The sequence below is a fragment of the Haemorhous mexicanus genome, chromosome 18 (assembly GCF_027477595.1).
Source record: "Haemorhous mexicanus isolate bHaeMex1 chromosome 18, bHaeMex1.pri, whole genome shotgun sequence".
Taxonomy (NCBI): Eukaryota; Metazoa; Chordata; class Aves; order Passeriformes; family Fringillidae; genus Haemorhous; species Haemorhous mexicanus.
Window position 1 is genome coordinate 11,095,378 of NC_082358.1, and position 15,019 is coordinate 11,110,396.

The 15,019-nt window shown below is 53.3% G+C and overlaps 1 protein-coding gene across 3 annotated transcripts in view; it reads left to right on the forward strand.

Moving 5' to 3' along the window:
- Positions 1-15,019, forward strand: part of LAMA5 (laminin subunit alpha 5) — an 89,635-nt gene that overhangs the window by 28,758 nt on the left and 45,858 nt on the right. For all 3 annotated transcript variants that reach the window (XM_059862387.1, XM_059862388.1, XM_059862389.1), the window contains exons 3-6: positions 6,552-6,669; positions 13,204-13,322; positions 14,104-14,274; positions 14,719-14,816. In XM_059862387.1, coding sequence (XP_059718370.1) covers positions 6,552-6,669; positions 13,204-13,322; positions 14,104-14,274; positions 14,719-14,816 — 506 coding nt within the window. The remainder of the gene's footprint in view (positions 1-6,551; positions 6,670-13,203; positions 13,323-14,103; positions 14,275-14,718; positions 14,817-15,019) is intronic.

Here is a 15,019-nt window from a genome sequence, read left to right on the forward strand (position 1 = left end):
GTCGGTGACTGAAGCCTCATCCCAAGGAATTCCAGCCATCCCCCTCTGGCCTGACCAGTTTTGCTCTTCTGTGATGCCTCTGGTTACTGGGGTGACCTTTGGGTGGCTGCTGGGCACACACCAAGGGCTGATCCCCACCTGGGGTTTAAGCACAGACTTGTGTTTGACCAGGTTGGTGTGTCAGCATCCCTGGATTTAACATCCTGTTAAATCCCTGCCACACCTGTAGCTGTGTGGCATTTGCTGTCTGCAGCTCCAGCTGGGCAGGGATTTAACAGGATGTTCTTCTGTGCCTCTCCTTAGTGCCAGCTGGCTGAACCTGCTGCCAGTCAGGCTCTTGCTGCTGCCCTGTTGGAGGTCACTTCTAAAACCTGGCTATCCAGATCCTGAGCACTGTGCAGGCCACAGGGGATGGCACTGCTCTGCCCTGCCATGTGCCAAGTGCTGCAGATTTAGTCCCCCAAGGATCTTTGGCAGGAGGTGTGTGTGGCACTGGCAGGGGAAGGACAACTTGCACAGGAGGATGCTGTGAAGATAAAGCAGTGCTGTGTGTGAAATCGGTGGGCGAGCCAAATCCTTCTCAGAAGTGGTGTTTAAAGAAAAAAATCCTTTGTGGAAAATGCTCCATCAGCTGTTCATCTAAGCCAAGCTGCTTAGGAAGGGAACAGGCACTGTTTAGAAAATAACATCTTAAAGTATTGGGTTGCTGCTGCTGCTTGTTATGGCACGGAGCAGGTTTCATGCTGGCTGGTAGCTCTGAATCTGTGGCTTCATGGAGAGTGTTTTCTTTGATCTCTCTCAATAAAACCCCAGAGTTTTGAGAGAAAAACTTGAAAAAAGGTTAGTGCAAAATGGATTCTCAGTGCTCACCTCTCTCCCCTGCCCTACCGAGGTGTTTAATAGCTGCCACTTTGCACCTCTGTCCCTCCCCCGTGGTGCAAGGGATGGCTGGTTGTTTCTAAAGCCTGGCTGTCAAAATCTTGAGATACCAGCATAGGGAACCTTCTCATTCAGAACCTTGTAATCCTCCATTAATAACTTGGAAAAACATAATTTTTAGGAGTGAGGATTTGAGACACAGTCATACAAGAACAAGCCAGGAGCTGCTGTGAGGAAAAGAGCAAAATGGGGGCAAAGCGTATTTCAGTGCACACCCCTCTTTCAAACACAGACTTTTGTGCTTTTATACCTGGGGCTTGTTTGCTCTCAGGCACTTGAGTATTTTATAGAAAAATGACTGGATAAAGAGCCGTGCCCACTTGGAGGGGAAGCACCTTTGTTTGCTGCCTGCCTGCAAGGGTTGAAGCAGCTCTTGTGTGATTGAAAATAAAAAGTAGGCACACACTAAACGTGAGAGATTTTATTAAAGGATTTTGATGGATGGGGTGGGGAGAAATAAATCTGCTGTAGGACTGCAGAAGCTCAGCAGGGGGACAGTCAAGTTGTTAATGAGTAAATTCACTGCTTCCATGAGAATAAATGATTACAGGCGAAGGATGCAAAAGGGGCAGATCACTGACCTAGAGAAATTCAAAGTGAGATAGAAGCTCTCTGCCTTTCCAGGGCTTTTCCACCTCCTGCATATTTGTTTGTGGGGATAAAAGGTGCACAAAAGGACACCTTATAGCTGTAGCTGCTGCCAGTGCTGTGGTGCCAGTGCTGCTGAGGGTTTCCATCAATGGCAGCAGAGCAGCCTGGGCTGTGGACAGAGGTGACCTGTGCTCCCTGAGAGCTGCTTTTCCCTGCCACTGTGGATTGATAACCCCATCCAGGCTCTGCCATCTCCACGTTTTCCAGGTGGGCTTGTGGCTGCAGGGATGGACCAGGCAGTGCCTGAGGGGATGGATGGGCTTGGGAGGGAGTAAAATCATTTGATTTTTGAAAGAGGGGAAAATTAAATTAACGCTTCTCCACACTTTTCATAGCAGTTTTTTTTATGCTTTTCCTGCTACTAGATTTTGCATGTGCCTGGCACGGCTCAGCAGGTCCTTCCCACCCTCCCAGGAAATGCCCAGCAGGGATGAGCAGTGCTGGAAATGCCCAGCAGGGATGAGCAGTGCTGGAAATGCTCTGCACACACACACTCCACAGGGGGCTGGAGCAGTGGTCAGGGAGAGATGAACTGCATTGTTTTATGTGGTGCTGTTTTCATAAGTCAATGCCAAAGGTAATAAATCTGTCCTGTGGAAAATTAGCGAGCGGTTTGCTGTGTAAACTCTTCCTGCAGGGTCTGGGAGCAGAGCTGGGTCTGCCTCCCAGCCAGCACAGCCTGCTCAGACCTTCTAATCCCACAACCAAAAAGAGCCCCTCTTGCTGCTGGTGAAAATGCAGTTGTCAATGTTTGAACAATGTGAGGATTTATTTTGGTTATTGAATGTTTCTGTGTGGCTTTGAGGTGCCTTGGAGTATCAGTGAGACTTCCCCAGAACTGCCTCACCAAAGCAGCACAGGATACAAACCTCATCCAGCCTGTTTTCTTCTTCCCACATGTACCTCCCAGAGCTGGAAAAGTGAAATCAGTGTCTTGAGGAAAGAAATAGAGAAGAAATGTGAGAGTTTTTCATCATGTGCTGCTGACACAGAAGGATGGATGAACAAATGGACAGAGAAGGTGCTCCTCCAAAAGCAGCTGAGTTTCTCTTGACTCTCTGGAATCTGTTTTTACTCCTTAAGTCTTTGCACTGTCACACACTGGGCAGTAATCAGGATTATACTTTAATGGTGTCTATTATATTTTAATGGAATTTTGGTGCTGGATCAAGCTGCCCACCATCTAAAGGCACAAGGATGGAATGTGGGACACAGAGGAAATGCTCTCATCTCCATCTTCCCCTTCTGGCTCTGGCACTTGCTCCATCCTTCCAGGCACTGGGGCAGCTGTAAGAGATTGTTACTAAGGAAACTTGCTTCAAAACCACTAACTGCAACATCAGCTCCGTGTAGAGATGTTACTATTTTCAAAGAAATCTGGTTGCTAATTAAAGTAGTGTCAGAATTTCCTGGCTGGAAGGTCGTTTTATGGAATTCCAGAGGCTGGTCAAAGGTTGAGCTGTACCTGGCATGTTTTCAGAGGTAGGGAAAATAAGGGATCTGCGTGCCTGAAGACAAGTGTGAGCATCAAGGCTGGTGTTTCACCTCTTTTCTCCATGAAGAAGGGAAGAAAATGTCTGAAGTGGCTGAGAGCATAGAGGTTTTTATTCATCTGACTGATAATAGGAGCTAAATAAAGACTTTGAAAAAAATCCAACCATTTCTCTTGCAATATTGGTTGGGCAGAACTGTACTGGAACTAAACATGGAATGAAAAGTCTGGCTTTTCTGCCAGCTCTATTTTTAGAGCTACTGCTCCATCTTTGCATCTGAGTTTTCTCAGCAGATGCACTGGAAACAGGCAATTTGCTGTTATTTTTTCTGGTCAGGCTGTGATAATCTGCAAGATAAGAATGTTGGATGGAGGGGCAGGGGACTCACCAGGCTGGACAAAAATCCCCCTGAATACCAGGACGTGGGTCTTGTTCCAGGTTTGGGGTCACTGTGCTCACAGACTCCTGAATATTTTCTGTGCTCCATTAGGAATGACCCTTCCATGCTGGAAGGGGAGTGGTTGTGCAGGGCTGGCTGGTTTATTTGTGTCCCAAGACTGTGGTCACAACTGGAATAAAATTCAGCAGCAGTAACAGCAGTGCTGGAGATGGATTTGGCTATGGAGAGAGGAATTGTGTCTAGCTTTGAGAGCTAGAGCTGCCCTGTCTTTCAGCTGAGGTATTGCAGATGATCCAGACATATCCAGCAAAAACCCAGAGGTTCTTGTGCTTTGCTGTGGAAAGCAGGGATGGGAGATAAAAGCTGTGCTAGCCCTGGGCTTGACATCTGACCCTGCCCGTGGGGCTGGGACTGGCCTTTCAGAGAGCTCCCAGCAGGCAGGGACACTGTTTTATCAGCAATTTGTGTGTCTCCCATGACTCAAAATGCTCTGAAACCATCCCTACCTCCTTCTTCCAGCAGGAGAGGGCTCAGAGGGGCCCAGAGCCTGTGCCTGCCCAACCCTGCCCTGCCCTGTCCCATTTGCACCTGAGCTTGCAACCAGCAGCACTGGGGTTTGTTCTGGCTGTTGTTTTCTCTTGGTGAATCGCTGAGCCTGAGGCTTGGTTTTGTGTCAAATTTCACTGTTTGGGCAAAAGCTGCCCCAATTTGCCTGCCTGGTAAGCCATGCTCTCCAGAGGGAGGGGACTTCTGAGAACCAGAAGCTGTGAGGAGTTGGACTCCAGCACATTTAATTAGGAACACTCTGTTCCAGCATAAAGCTGATGAACAAAGAGCAGGACCCCCTAGAAATTCCGTGGGATTTACTGGCAGTAAATTCATTATTGACTTTGCAAAAAGAAAGGCAGAAGAGAGGGATGCACCTCACATTTCTGACTTTGTGTTTGTGATGGCTGTTCATTCAGAGCAGAGGACCCCCTGTGCCTGAGGCCAGAACATGTACAGGTATTTTTGAGCCACAGGGAATTTTGTGCAGTTACAGGCAGTGCTAGATTCCAGCTGGAGCATTCATTTATTCCCTGTGGAATAAAGCTGGAGGGGGGTTTAGAGCAGAGGGAAGGTGTCACTTCGCAGGCTGGTGTTCAGCCCTGTTCCCATGCCAAGAGGCAGATGTTGAGCTGTGGGAACTGGTCCTGCAGAGAAAGCAGCTGCCTGAGCTGAAGCCTCTTGGGCTTCCCTATCAAATAGCAGCTCTGCTGAGAGGGTAAGCAGGCAGAAAAAGCTGCTCCTCAAAAAAAGCCTAGCCTTGAATGCCTTGACAGCACGTATGTTGCAGAGGGGAACTAGGGCAGCACTGAGGTCTGTTTTCCCTCACTTTTTGAAAAGGATGCCTGTTTCCCCCTTGGCTGGGCTTGAAAGTCTTTTGGCAGCAGAGAACTGAGTTGGGTGACTGCTTTGGTTTCTTTATTCTGGATGGCACCAGTCCTTAGCAGGGCAAACCCTGAGAGTGGTGACAAATCCCACCCTCCTGCCCATTCCCAGCTGGAGAACAGCCTCTGACCCCCTGTGCTTTATCCTCATGTGGATTTCCCAGCTGGATCTGGCTCATTCCTCCCCGAGCATCTCTCTCAAGCCCCCTTAGCCTACACCCAGGTGTGTTTCCAGGTGCCACCAGCCTGCACTGGGAACCACACCAATCCCCCTGGTTAGTGGGGGAGAGGCTGCCCCAGAGCCAGAGGAGCATTTGGGAGTCTCCTGAGGAGATTTTTGCCTGAATGTCCTGCTGAGGTGGGAACAGAGCTGGTGCCAGTCCTCAGGGCTGCCCACATCCCCTTGCTCCATATCTGCTCACCAGCAGACCCCTGGTCTGACTGACCCCAGCAAGATCTGTGCTTTATAGATGGCTTGGTACATTTAAATGCCTCTTTCTTGTTTCTTCTGTTCTTGCCCAATCAGTGGATTGTCAGGGCTGTTTTGGAGGCATGTTATTATTAATGAGTGTCCTCTGGCTTGGTGATGTGTGTGGCCAGGGCAGGGCTGGGGTGCTGGCTGCTGTTCTGGCTCCTGCATGGCTGAGATGGGCATGGAGCCGTCCTTCTCCTCCCCTTGCAGAAATGTCCCTCTGGATACTTGTCAGTCTTCAGGGGGGTGTATGCTCATACAGCCCCAGCTCTGCATGAGGAGGGACTCCTGGGCTATAAATCTCTGCTTTTCAAGTACTAAACTCCCTTTTGGGTTGTTTTTGACATTAGGAATTTCCTCTGATAAGAGAACTTTATTTGCCTTTAAATATCACTTTGTGACAGGATGATGGAGTGGGGATTCTTGGAGCGAGCCTGTGCCAGCCGGGGAAGGGAAATTCTGCTGGGGCTTTTGTTTCTCTCTAGCACTGACATTGGAGCTCTTTAAAGACTAGGTTTATTTTATACTTGGCAGGAGTGTGTGTGCACATGTCAGTGTCCAGACAAATGGGAGCAGCCCCGTGCTCAAGCTGTGCTGGAGCCAAGTGGGTCTCCTGCTCTCCCCTCCCTGTGGCACCTGGGCAAGAGGACCTGTGCTGGGTTTTTTCTGGAACAGGCTTCCAAACACAGGTTGTGTTGGTGAAGCAGGGCTGGTATGTGGAATGCCTTAAAAAAGCAAAAAGAAGGATTTTGTGGTAATGTCTGCAAGGTGCAGTTGGATGTTCCCTGGCTGGCAGGCCAGTGTGTCGCCTGTTACCCCGCACAGAGCCCAGAAGCCAAGTCCCCAGGGCAGCATTGTAGCTGGCTTGTAATGCAGCCTGCTCAGGCTAAGCCTGAGGTGTCTCCCAGCACAACCTGAGCACAGCCTGTAGCCACAAAGTCTGAGCTGTGTTTGCATTCAGGGGGAGCTGAGCTCCCTAATCTGCTCTGCAGCAGCCGTGTCGTATCACCATCCCTTTAGATACGGAGGATTTCGCTCCACAGGCTGCCTGGGAGCAGCAGGAGCTGCAAAGTGCCAGCTCATTTATTCCACTTGGATCCCAAGAAGTTCTCTCTGCTTTTCAGGATGCCTCAAGCAGCCAACTAACTCTGTGTTCTTTCTTTCAGCTCTTCCACGTAGCGTATGTCCTGATCAAGTTTGCCAATTCCCCTCGTCCTGACCTCTGGGTGCTGGAGCGATCGACTGATTTTGGCCTCACCTACGAGCCCTGGCAGTATTTTGCCTGTGAGTATGACAGAGGGCTGCAGCTCAGTGCCAGGGAGTGAGGCTGTGCTGAAGATAACTCTGTGCAAATACAGGGTTGGGTTTGGAGCTGTGTCACTGCTGTGATGCAGCACATGTCTTCTGTTTCATCTTCCCAATTAGGCTGCAAGAGTTAAAGGTTAAATGCTCCTCAGGACAAGAGAATTATTTTACTCTCTGGTACTAAATGTATTTTTTAAAATATTGTCATGACGTGTAGGGAGTGCCAACGTTGGCACCAGTGTCTGCAGTTGGGTGTTGTTGCTCTAGGCCTGAAGGTGAGATTTCTTATCTCCTCCCTGCCCTCCTCTTTCAGTCTTGTCTCTGTACCATCCCAGCCTGTATTTCGGCTCCTCCAGAAGCCAAGCAGCAGCTCACTTCCAAGTGGCTGCTACCACAGAAAAGTCTGGATGCAGAAAACATTCCCTTGTGCTTATCAGTACCGGAGATGGGAGCCAGCCTGTGCAGGGCAGGGATCTGCTCTCCTGCTGCTGTGCAAGGTGGGATCAGAGACAGCTGGCTGGAAGGGAGATCCAGCCTGTGCATTTGGCTTCCCAATTCTCTGATTAAAACCTTAAGAAACAGCTGGTTCTACAAAACTCTTCTCCCAGAGGGTCTGTGGGGTAGCCGGATACCAGGAACTTGTTAACCACCAGCTCCTCCCAGAAGCAGCAGCGGTAATTGGGAGAAGATGTGAGTTAAGATCTACAGCCAGAGCTTAAAACCTGGCAAGAAAGGACTTGGGAGCACTCAGAGGCCTTGCCCTGGGCTGTCCCTAAAGGCTCATATTTCTGGCTTACCTGTCAGGCTGTGCTTTGGATTTCTGGCCTCCTCTTGTGCAAGAAGGAGCTGCAGACGTATTACCCTGAGTTGCCTTAGCGTGGTGGCTGCTCTCTGGGGTGGATGTTTTTCTCTCTGCTGTGTGCTAGTGGGGAATTACTGCTGTCAAATTCCTGCTTTGCTTTTTTCTGTCATCTCTTGAGAATTTTTCTGCCAGCTCTGAAGCCTCTCTTGGGGCCCATTACAGTTGTGTTCCTGCATGGTCTGGAGCTCTTGCCCCACTGGTGTGTTCCTGTCTGTAGTGGCAGTGCTCTAACATCTGGAGTCCCCTTCCCTCCCAAAACATCAGGCCCTGTTACCCCTCCCCTGGAGAAGGGAGATGCAGTGACATAGCCCAGTGGAAAATTCCCATAGATATAAAGAGGTGGCTGCTCCAAAACCTGCCAGATTTGCAAGCACAAGAAGTCCACTGCAAAGATTTATTTTTATCATAGGGAATTCAGTAGGTGGTCTAATAAACACTGCCAGGTCAGCACCAGGGTTAAAAGCCACTGGCAGAAATGCAGAGCAGCCAGTGAGCCTTGCCAGGGGTGGCACTGGCACTGCCCACCCTGGCTCAGCACTGTCCCTCGAGCTGCCCATCACAGGAGGTGCCAGGGTGCTTTTGGGCACCTCTCCTCCCACAGAGTGGGACTGAGTGCATGAGTGTGCCTGGGTGTGCACGACTGTGCACGGGTGTGCCTGAGCTTGCCCAAGTGTTCCCGAGTGTATCTGGGTGTGCATGAGTGTGACTGGGTGTGCCCGAGTGTGTCTGGGCATGCCCGAGTGTGCCCAGGTGTGTCTGGGTGTGCCCGAGTGTGTCTGGGTGTGCCTGAGTGTGCCCAGGTGTATCTGGGCGTGCCCGAGTGTGTCTGGGCGTGCCCGAGTGTGCCCAGGTGTGTCTGGGTGTGCCCGAGTGTGTCTGGGTGTGCCCGAGTGTGCCCAGGTGTGTCTGGGCGTGCCCGAGTGTGCCCGGGTGTGTCTGGGCGTGCCTGAGTGTGTCTGGGCGTGCCCGAGTGTGCCCGAGTGTGTCTGGGCGTGCCCGAGTGTGCCCAGGTGTGTCTGGGTGTGCCTGAGTGTGACTGGGCGTGCCCGAGTGTGTCTGGGCATGCCCGAGTGTGCCCAGGTGTGTCTGGGCGTGCCCGAGTGTGTCTGGGCGTGCCCGAGTGTGCCCAGGTGTGTCCGGGTGTGCCTGAGTGTGTCTGGGTGTGCCCGAGTGTGTCTGGGCATGCCCGAGTGTACCTGAGTGTATCTGGGTGTGCCCGAGTGTGTCTGGGCGTGCCCGAGTGTGTCTGGGTGTATCTGGGTGTGTCCGGGTGTGCTTGAGTGTGTCTGGGTGTACCCGGGTGTATCTGGGTGTGCATGAGTGTGACTGGGCGTGCCCGAGTGTGCCTGAGTGTGTCTGGGTGTGCCCGAGTGTGTCTGGGCGTGCCCGAGTGTACCCGAGTGTATCTGGGTGTGCCCGAGTGTGCCCGGGTGTGTCTGGGTGTGCATGAGTGTGTCTGGGCGTGCCCGAGTGTGCCCAGGTGTGTCTGGGTGTGCCCAAGTGTGTCTGGGCGTGCCCGAGTGTGCCCGGGTGTCCCTGAGTGTGTCTGGGTGTGCCCGGGTGTATCTGGGTGTGTCCGGGTGTGCCTGAGTGTGTCTGGGTGTGACTGGGTGTGCCTGAGTGTGCCTGAGTGTGTCTGGGTGTGCCCGAGTGTGTCTGGGCATGCCCGAGTGTACCTGAGTGTATCTGGGTGTGCCCGAGTGTGTCTGGGCGTGCCCGAGTGTGTCTGGGTGTATCTGGGTGTGTCCGGGTGTGCTTGAGTGTGTCTGGGTGTACCCGGGTGTATCTGGGTGTGCATGAGTGTGACTGGGCGTGCCCGAGTGTGCCCAGGTGTGTCTGGGTGTGCCTGAGTGTGACTGAGTGTGCCCGAGTGTGTCTGGGCGTGCCCGAGTGTGCCCGGGTGTGTCTGGGTGTGCATGAGTGTGACTGGGCGTGCCCGAGTGTACCCGAGTGTGTCTGGGTGTGCCCGAGTGTGCCCGGGTGTGTCTGGGTGTGCCTGAGTGTGACTGGGTGTGCCTGAGTGTGCCTGAGTGTGACTGGGTGTGCCCGGGTGTATCTGGGTGTGTCCGGGTGTGCCTGAGTGTGTCTGGGTGTGACTGGGTGTGCCTGAGTGTGCCTGAGTGTGACTGGGCGTGCCCGAGTGTACCCGAGTGTGTCTGGGTGTGCCCGAGTGTGTCTGGGTGTGCCCGAGTGTGCCCGGGTGTGTCTGGGTGTGCCTGAGTGTGACTGGGTGTGCCTGAGTGTGCCTGAGTGTGACTGGGTGTGCCCGGGCGTGCCCGAGTGTATCTGGGCATGCCCGGGTGTATCTGGGTGTGCCCAGGTGTGTCTGGGTGTGCCCGAGTGTTCCCGAGTGTATCTGGGTGTGCCCGAGTGTGTCTGGGCGTGCCCGAGTGTGCCCAGGTGTGTCTGGGTGTGCCTGAGTGTGTCTGGGCGTGCCCGAGTGTGCCCAGGTGTGTCTGGGCGTCCCCGAGTGTGCCCAGGTGTGTCTGGGTGTGCCTGAGTGTGTCTGGGCATGCCCGAGTGTGCCCAGGTGTGTCTGAGTGTGACTGGGCGTGTCTGGGTGTGCATGAGTGTGACTGGGCGTGCCCGAGTGTGCCCGAGTGTATCTGGGTGTGCCCGAGTGTGTCTGGGCGTGCCCGAGTGTGCCCAGGTGTGACTGGGTGTGCCTGAGTGTGACTGGGTGTGCCTGAGTGTGCCTGAGTGTGACTGGGTGTGCCCGAGTGTGTCTGGGTGTGCCCGAGTGTGTCTAGGTGTGCCTGAGTGTATCTGGGTGTGCATGAGTGTGTCTGGGCGTGCCCGAGTGTACCCGAGTGTATCTGGGTGTGCCCGAGTGTGCCCGGGTGTGTCTGGGTGTACATGAGTGTGACTGGGCGTGCCCGAGTGTGCCCAGGTGTTTCTGGGTGTGCCCAAGTGTGTCTGGGCGTGCCCGAGTGTGCCCAGGTGTGACTGGGTGTGCCTGAGTGTGACTGGGTGTGCCTGAGTGTGCCTGAGTGTGACTGGGTGTGCCTGAGTGTGTCTGGGCGTGCCTGAGTATGTCTGGGTGTGCCCGGGTGTGTCTGGGTGTGCATGAGTGTGTCTGGGCGTGCCCGAGTGTACCCGAGTGTATCTGGGTGTGCCCGAGTGTGCCCGGGTGTGTCTGGGTGTGCATGAGTGTGTCTGGGCGTGCCCGAGTGTGCCCGAGTGTGTCTAGGTGTGCCCGAGTGTGTCTGGGCGTGCCCGAGTGTGCCCGAGTGTGTCTGGGCGTGCCTGAGTGTGACTGGGCGTGCCCGAGTGTGTCTGAGTGTGTCTGAGTGTGCCCAGGTGTGACTGGGTGTGCCTGAGTGTGACTGGGTGTGCCTGAGTGTGTCTGGGTGTGCCCGAGTGTGTCTGGGCGTGCCCGAGTGTGCCCAGGTGTGTCTGGGCGTGCCCGAGTGTATCTGGGCGTGCCCGAGTGTGCCCAGGTGTGTCTGGGCGTGCCCGAGTGTATCTGGGTGTGCCCGAGTGTTCCCGAGTGTATCTGGGTGTGCCTGAGTATGACTGGGCGTGCCCGAGTGTGCCCAGGTGTGTCTGGATGTGCCTGAGTGTGCCCGGGTGTGTCTGGATGTGCCTGAGTGTGACTGGGCGTGCCCGAGTGTGCCCAGGTGTGTCTGGGTGTGCCTGAGTGTGACTGGGCGTGCCTGAGTGTGCCCAAGTGTGTCTGGGTGTGCCCGAGTGTGTCTGGGCGTGCCCGAGTGTGCCCAGGTGTGTCTGGGTGTGCCTGAGTGTGACTGGGCGTGCCCGAGTGTGCCCAGGTGTGTCTGAGTGTGCCCGAGTGTGTCTGGGCGTGCCCGAGTGTGCGCAGGTGTGACTGCTGGCTGAGGCTCGTTCCCTGTCTGTTTCCTTAAAGCCCTCACTGCTCGAGTTTCAAGCCATTGAGTTGCTCTGTTTTAGCTCAGAATGCGCAGCTCCTGGCTCACGTGGTTGTGCAGATTTTGCAATAACTGGAGGAGTTCTTTGGGTTTCCTGAGTAGCTCCTTGGGCTGAGCATCCTGTCTGCATGCAGCCGTGGCAGTGCTCTGGAAATCAATCATCTCGAGCCAGTGGTGACAGGTTCCTTGCCTGGGGCTTTAAAAATAAATTGCCTTTAAAAAAGCACCTGGTGAAGCAAACCTTGGCAGCCAGAGACCTGGTGTTAAATATTTCCACATCTTCCTGTGGATGCAACTGAGCTCTTGCTGTTGCCAAAACAGTGTTTCCCAGGGCAAGGCCACTTTCTGGAGACAAGATGTGGATGGGTGCAAGCCAGAGGTGAAGGTAGGGAGGCAGGAATTCTCTGCTCCACCTCTGCTGTTCCTTCTGCCTGGCTCAGCCTACCCATGCAGCACATGGAGTGGGGGACCTGCCTTCTGGAGGCACATTGAGACAGATTTTGGAGGATTATTCCCATCAACTGGGTTAACATTTCCCCTTCAGTTTCCTGTGTGAGCTGAGCAGCTCTGGCAGGACCAGGAGATTGTGTTGGCTGACTTTTCTTCCTTTTTCTCCCCTTGGAAGCATCCTCAGGAGCACTGCAGTGACATTCACTTCAGCACTCTGCTGGTAGCTCCTGGCACAGGTGAAAAGGGAGTAGGAAGGAGCAGCAGCCTTTGTCCAGGTTCTTCCTGAGGGAACAGTCCCTGAGAGCAGCAGGTTTCTGCATGAGTAGATGCAGGTGCTCACCACTCTGTGCAGTCAGGCCCTGAGTTGCCCCAGCAGTGGTTTGGCTGGCTCTGCCAGCACAGGGATGTCACACGTCTGGGGACAGAGGTGCTGGACTTGCAGGAGCAGTCATACTGGGAAGCCAGGCCATTCCTGTAGCTGCAAGGACAGTGTTGGCATTCAGAGTCCCCAAAGCAGGTCACCAAGCCAGCAGAGTGGCTGCCTGGTGATGCCTGCTCCCTGACTTGATCCAGCCTTGCATTGCCACTTAGTGGCAGGAGCCCTCGTTTGCTGTCCCCAGGGAGTGCTTCTGTGTGGCTTTGGCATTTCTGGTTTGTGGCAGTGCTTTAAGAGCAGAGTTCAGAGGCAGGTGTGAGGAGGGGACCTGCAGTATTTCGGAGAGGCAGGGCAATGGCTTGCAGGATGTCTGCTTGTCCACCCTGCCTGGGGGGAGCTGTCCCAGCAGTGGCCGTGGCTGCTCCTGCTGTGGGTTCTGTGCTGCCTTCAGGGCTGACCCAGATTTAGGAGCCGTGTGAAATGATGGTGCAGCTCCCACACCAGGAGCAGAGCCCTGGCAGCAAAGAGCCCTTCTGCCATTCAGTGGAAGCAGTGTTGCAAATCCACTGCCAGCAAGGCAGCAGATTGAGACCAGAGGAAGATCTCAGGCTGGTTAAACTGTGAGCTTAATGCCAAAGTTGAGGGGTGGGTGTCTCTGCAGGCGGTGGCAGTACGTGCAGTGGCTATTCTGACCTTCCTCATTTACTGCAGGGAGGTGATCTGGGGAGTTTCCTGCCTGTTACTGTGAGAGTGACACCCTCCCTTAGTGGAGGACGTGGAGCCATGGCAGAGTTAATGACACAAAGAAATCTCTGTGTGGTAAATGCTTAACAGAGATTGCACACCCATCTCTCCTGTGGTCAGCGTGGGAAAATCCATAGAGAGGGCTGGGAATTGTTCCTTTTCTCTTACTGCTCTTGTCTCTGGCTGATGAACAGCTTCCAGGAGGGACTGCATTGAGAAGTTTGGCCAGCACACTGTGGACCGTATCACCAGGGACGACCACGCCATCTGCACCACGGAGTACTCCCGGATCGTGCCTTTGGAAAATGGGGAGGTGAGCCTGGAAACGTGCCTGCTTCCATCCCCTGGAGTGTCCAGGGTTACCCAGGGGCTGTTGGCACTCCTGTTAATGGGCTCCATATCAATTTTGGGATACCACTTGTAAGTATTCAGTTCAGCCAAATGAGATTGACAGAGACCTGATCCAGTCATCTGGGGAGAGATGGATTGTAGGGATGTGCTCCTTGTTGATGGAGTGACAAAACTATCTTTTGTCTCCTTATAAAGGAAAAAAGCCCGGAAGTTTCTTTCCTCAATTAGCAAAAAATACACCTTATAGGACTTGGGGGGCTTCACCTCAAACTTAAGGATAGCCAATTGGACAGAAGCCAAAAAGTCTCACCTGAGCAATTTACTAGAAAAAGAAGAGAACAAAGAAACTAATGGCTTTTGTGAGGTGTTTTACCAGGAGCAAGGACCTCTTGCACCTGGTTCAGTTTTTCTCTGTAAAGAATTTTGTTATTTTGCCTTTTATTAAAACTTTTTTGTTTCCAGCACTGCCACAGAAGCCATCCTGCTGATTTTATGCCTTCCAAGGTAGCTGAGCTATTTTGGGTGTGAAATAGATCTCCAAGAGCTTATGAGATCTGGCTCAAGGAGACCCCTATTTTAACTGATTTCCTCCCAGCCCAGAGGGTTACACAGATTTGTTCTCACACGTTCACAGAATGGTGTGGGGTGGAACCACCCAGTTCCAACTCGCTGCCATGAGCAGATACAGCTTCCTCTGGAGCAGTGGAAGTCCAACCTGGCCTTTTCCCTCCTGCCATGCACAGATTGTTGTCTCTCTGGTGAACGGGCGCCCAGGAGCCATGAACTTCTCCTACTCCCCTCTCCTGCGGAATTTCACCAAAGCCACCAACATCCGCCTGCGCTTCCTGCAGACCAACACTCTGCTGGGCCACCTGATGGGCAAAGCTCTGAGGGACCCCACGGTCACCAGGAGGGTAAGGCAGGCCTTGATACTCGTGCTGGTGAGGTGGAACTGTTGGAGGGCTGTGCCAGCCACCTCTGGGAGGGAACACCCTGGGTGTTGCCTGTGGGGATTTTCTCTGTCTTGCACCCCTAAAGCTGAAGGCACCTGCAGCAGATGCTGCTGTGGCTGCAGCTGGAGAAGACACCAACAATGTGGAACTGGGAAACATCTCTTGGTGTCACATGTGGCTTTCTGGCTGTGCTGGGAGCCTCCAGTCATAGCTAATGGGCTCTGTTGGAGGTGGTGGATCTCACCACAGGCAGATACTGCAGCCTGCAACGCCACTGTAAGGGAAATAGCCCAGCACATCGTTCTACTGGGTAAAGTCCTGCTGAATCTGGAGTAGAATGGTTTGAATCTTGAATGAATCTGGTTTGTAAAAACAGTAATGGCCAACTTTTCTTGTGCTTTGCAGTACTACTACAGCATCAAGGATATCAGCATTGGAGGGCGCTGCGTGTGCCACGGCCACGCCGACGTCTGCGATGCCAAAGACCCCAGCGACCCTTACAGGTACCTTCTGCAAATCCCTGCCCTGTGGGAAAGCATTTGAACTGCTGTTCTAAGGATGAAAGGTGTTAGTTGTGTCCTGTTCTGAGCTTGTGATGGTGCCATAACTGCTGCCTGTGCCTCTGCCTTGAGAAAAAAGTATAAACTGCTCCAGACAAAGTAGCAAAAATCACACTTTTTGTCAGACTATTTTTCAGCCAGATCAG